We start from the raw sequence: 4,833 nt of genomic DNA, 5'->3' as shown, positions 1-4,833 counted from the left end.
AACAGCAAGGCTGCTGTACCAGGAGCCCCTCACCCTGGGCTGCTTCTTCCTTCAGCTCCTTGGCATCACATCGAGAACCTAGACCTCTTCTTCTCTCGCATATCCTTTTGCAGGGCTGGGGCACCCACCACCTCCTGGGCTCACAGTGCTGGTGGGAAGCCTGGGCTTGGTGCGACTCGGAGCTGAGGCAGTGCCTGCCCCTTCCCGTAGGACAGCACACGGCTCTGGAGGGATTGGGGGATGGTTGAACCCTCATGCCTGTGGGGTGCTGTTACCCAGCAGTGAAGGGACAAACAGGTTCTTTTAGGGCTCCTTGGCAGAGTGATGATGGTACTTAGTTGTAGTTACAATTGAAGCTTTATTTTCTTACCGGGATTTTATTAGCATACCACAGCATTTATAATCAGAGTAGCACAGCAAGCAGAATCAGTGTAATATAACTTTACAAACAGCATAGTGCACTGTTTAGTTTATAGTTTCTAATCACCAGAGCTGTCTGCAGACTGGGTCATATCTTAATGCATGGTTTGCTGTATCAGTATAACAATCACAATCCAGACTCAAAGACCATATAAAAGAATATGAGTCCCTCAGTCCTTAGAGGAAGCAGACAATGGTGGGAGCATCCTGTTTCCCGGAGGCTCCCGGTTCTCACTGTGCAGTAGCAGGTCCTCTCCAAGTTCCCACTTAGGACATGTAACTCCTTGATTTTGCAGACAGTGCTCCAAGTGCTGTTACATTTCCCTGTCCTGTGATGGGGTTGTCGCTGCCACCTTGCTGGCTGGGTACCTGGGACCTTCAAGGCCAGCATGGAAGGGAGTAATCAGCCTGGTGCTCCAGAATCTTGAAGCTGGTGTGGAGGGGAAGACGAAATCTGTTTGGTTTGTCTAACTGGTTTGCGGGACCTTCAGGGCCTGATAATGGGAAAAGGGAACTAATGGATGACCTGCTCAGTCACAGAGAATGCTGCTTGCCTTATAAAATGGCATTAGTTATGCTCTGTGGAGCTGCGGATGTCAGTGGGCCAGAAGCCTCTCCATCCTTCATCAGAGAACAGGAGTCTCCAGACTGTTTTCCTTGACTGTAGCTTTCACGTCTATAACCTTCATCAGAAGAATGGTTTCACTTGCATGCTCATTGGAGAGATCTTTGAGCTCATGTAAGTGCAGGGTCTCTCTCTTTTGTGTCTGTGACAGCTGCCTGGGAACAGCCACAAGAATTTACTGAGCTCCTGCAGCTGGGTAGGAGGGAGGGCTTCCTGTATAGTTTTTCTGTCTCCTGTTTGCTATGATTTTCATGCCCCAAACCTGCATTCCACTTCGAGGAACTGGTGCCTGTGAGCTTTCCTGCCACCATGGTTGTGGGAATGCATCTCCATGATGTGTAACACTGGCTGCTTCACGTTTTGGGGGGCAGAAGAACCCTCATGCCTGGTCCCTTTTTTTCACAGGCAGTTCATCTTTGTGGTGGCATTCACCACCTTTCTTATCAGTTGTGTTGATTACGACATCCTGTTTGCCAACAAAGTGGTAAATCACAGCCAGCATCCCAGTGAGCCCATTAAGGTGACTCTGCCAGATGCTTTCCTGCCTCCAAATGTCTGCAGTGCGAGGTATGGGCAGCAGAGGGCATGACGGCCACCACTCTTGCTTTCTCAGGTATTCTGGGCACCTGCCTGGGCCTGTCTCCTACTGCTTGTTTCTTCTTGCTTGCAGAATCCAGGCAAACAGCTTCCTCATCTGCATCCTGGTGGTAGCTGGGGTTTTCTGGATCCACCGGCTCGTCAAATTTATTTACAACATTTGCTGCTACTGGGAGATTCACTCTTTCTACATCAATGCCCTGAAAATCCCAATGGTAAGTAGCTGGGCAAAGGGCCACATACGAGGCTGCTAAGGGATGCAGGAGGCATTTGTTGCGTGGTTAGAAGCAGCTCACTCCTTCACTCCTCTCCAAAGCCAGCTTCTCTGGGAGACCTCTTCCTTCTGCTCCATAACTGCACTGATCTCCTTTCAGCCTCTTCTCCAACAGCCCACTTATACCATGTTAACCCCTCTGCCCAGCTTGCCTCTCTGCTGCTGGCACACGTTTCTGCCATCTGCCACCCAATATGTTTAATTTGCAGTGATGGCCTCTTCTGTGATGCCTTTCAACAGCGAAAGCATAAGTGAGATATCCTCATACCTCCCTGGGTTGAGGACAAGTCATCTTCCTTGTTTACTGGGCAGGAGGGGGAAACTGAGGCATGGAGCTACTTAGTTGGTGAAGATCACACTTCTTCATTGAGAAGATGGAGATTGGTGTGTCCAAGATAGGTTTCGAGGCTTGCACATATATTCTAGTGCATATATTCTTGCTCTGATGAACAACATCATCCTTTGAGTGGAGACTGTGTCTTGAGAAAGGTGGGGTGAGCCAAAGGGCTTGGTCGTTCCCCAAGTTTTCCACAGGCTCCCTCTGGGACACTGCTTAAGTCCCTTCCCTACTAAATGGCAGCTCTGGGAGGACCCATGGGAGCTGAAGCTCTGTTCATGCCACTAAGGCAGCTGGTGTGTGAGTGGCTGGAAGACAGTCATCTGTACTAATGTAGGCATAAAGGGCACTGGGGCAAAGTATGGGTTTTATTTGCTTCAGGCTAAAGTGGTGCAGGAGGTGCCTCATGTGCTGATGGTGTATGCGCACCCTGACTCGTGCACTGGGACATGCTGTTTGAGAGGGCTCAGCCCAGCTTCTGTCCCTGGACTCATCCTGCACCTAACCTTGCCCCTTTCCCCCTTCCAGTCCACCCTGCCATACTACACCTGGCAGGAGGTGCAGGCACGCATCGTGCAGATCCAGAAGGAGCACCAGATCTGCATCCACAAGAAGGAGCTGACAGAGCTGGACATCTACCACCGCATCCTCCGCTTCAAGAACTACATGGTGGCCATGGTGAACAAGTCGCTGCTGCCCATCCGCTTCCGCCTGCCCCTGCTGGGAGACACTGTCTTCTACACGCGGGGGCTCAAGTACAACTTTGAGCTCATCTTCTTCTGGGGGCCTGGTTCCCTCTTTGAGAACGAGTGGAGCCTGAAGGCCGAGTACAAGCGAGCTGGAAACCGCCTAGAGCTGGCTGAGAAGCTCAGCACTCGCATCCTCTGGATTGGCATTGCTAACTTCCTCCTCTGCCCCCTCATCCTCATCTGGCAGATCCTCTACGCCTTCTTCAGCTACACAGAGATCCTGAAGCGGGAGCCGGGCAGCCTGGGTGCCCGCTGCTGGTCTCTCTACGGCCGCTGTTACCTCCGTCACTTCAATGAGCTGGACCACGAACTGCACTCACGCCTCAGCAAAGGGTACAAGCCAGCTTCCAAGTACATGAACTGCTTTATCTCCCCGCTCCTCACCATCGTGGCCAAGAACGTGGCCTTCTTTGCTGGCTCCATCTTAGCTGTGCTCATCGCTCTCACCATCTATGATGAGGATGTGCTGGCAGTCGAGCATGTCCTGACCACGGTCACCCTGCTTGGGGTGGGCATCACAGTGTGCAGGTGAGGTGGGTCTGTGCTGCCCCTGTGCTCCTGGCAGTGCTGTGGGGAGCAGTGAGGCTGATAACCATCCATGTAAACATGCTCTTTGGTGGCAAGTGGACATGAATCTGCCTGAGTGAAGGGCATGGTCTTGGGGAGTCAGGGGCAGACAGGAGAAGAGGGTAGTGGTGAGCTTGGGTGCATTGGTTGTATGATACAGAGGTGTTTCTGGAGCTATTCAGCAACACTGCTGGGCTGGCAGGGAGGTTTGGCTTGGGTGTGAAGGCTATAGCTGGAGCCGTGATAAAGGCTAGTTACCCAACCCTTCCAGGAACTGAGGTGTGATGCTGTGGTGTCTCCCTGTCCTGTCCTACAGGTCTTTCATCCCTGACCAGCACCTGGTGTTTTGCCCAGAGCAGCTGCTGCGAGTCATCCTGGCACACATCCACTACATGCCTGACCACTGGCAGGGCAATGCCCACCGCTATGAGACCAGGGACGAGTTTGCCCAGCTCTTCCAGTACAAAGCGGTGAGCTTGGCTTGCGTGGGGCTGGGATGGGGACTCACCTCCATCCCTGCAGGAGGGAGAGGCTGCTGCAGAGCTGAGCAGCTCCTGCACTGGCAGAGGACAAGACAGCCTTCTGAGAGACACCCCACCCCAGAAGATGAAGGGCTGGAGCTGGGGTCTGGCATTAGGACTGTGGGATTTTGACATCCTCAAACTTGTGCTGAGCCCATTATCTCTGTGCTCAGGTCTTCATCCTGGAGGAGCTCCTGAGTCCCATCATTACCCCCCTGATCCTCATTGTCTACCTGCGGCCCAAGTCCTTGGACATTGTGGACTTCTTCCGCAACTTCACCGTGGAGGTGGTGGGTGTGGGTGACACCTGCTCCTTTGCCCAGATGGATGTGCGCCAGCATGGCCACCCGGCGGTAGGTCCCACCACCACGGGACAGCAGCTTGGGCTCCCCACCAGCACTTCTGGTCCTTCAGCCTCACGGGAGGCTGTAACTCGCCACTCCTGGCAGCCCACAGCCCGGCCACCTGCCTCTCTGCTGGTTGTCTGCGGCTGCCAGCACAGGTCACCAGCCCCAGAAGGCTCCTGTGGCCCAGCTGTGATTATTAACCTGATATTTTGTGAACCAGGCTTTGTCACTTCATTATTTGATGTTGTTGCCTGTCTTAACAACTAAGAGTCCACTGTCCTCAGCAGAGAGGAATGGGAATATTTGGACATTTAGAAAGTGTGACCACTGAGAACTGACTTAAACAAGCTGGACTGCCCAGGAGAGAGGCAGCCTCGGGGAGATGGGAAGCATTTT

General features: G+C 52.9%; 1 protein-coding gene across 1 annotated transcript in view; it reads left to right on the top strand.

Moving 5' to 3' along the window:
- Positions 1 to 60: 60 nt before the first annotated feature.
- ATG9A (autophagy related 9A) overlaps positions 61 to 4,833 on the top strand; it is a 7,569-nt gene continuing 2,796 nt past the window's right edge. The window contains exons 1-7 of the mRNA XM_010016948.1: positions 61 to 99; positions 1,095 to 1,159; positions 1,451 to 1,612; positions 1,716 to 1,857; positions 2,782 to 3,530; positions 3,886 to 4,039; positions 4,264 to 4,443. Coding sequence (XP_010015250.1) covers positions 1,131 to 1,159; positions 1,451 to 1,612; positions 1,716 to 1,857; positions 2,782 to 3,530; positions 3,886 to 4,039; positions 4,264 to 4,443 — 1,416 coding nt within the window. The 5' untranslated portion in view covers positions 61 to 99; positions 1,095 to 1,130. The remainder of the gene's footprint in view (positions 100 to 1,094; positions 1,160 to 1,450; positions 1,613 to 1,715; positions 1,858 to 2,781; positions 3,531 to 3,885; positions 4,040 to 4,263; positions 4,444 to 4,833) is intronic.

This window comes from Nestor notabilis, unplaced genomic scaffold (assembly GCF_000696875.1).
Source record: "Nestor notabilis isolate BGI_N333 unplaced genomic scaffold, ASM69687v1 scaffold25800, whole genome shotgun sequence".
In the NCBI taxonomy this organism is placed as follows: domain Eukaryota; kingdom Metazoa; phylum Chordata; class Aves; order Psittaciformes; family Psittacidae; genus Nestor; species Nestor notabilis.
Note: the sequence above shows the minus strand (reverse complement) of the source record. Positions and strands in the feature narration are given on the sequence as shown.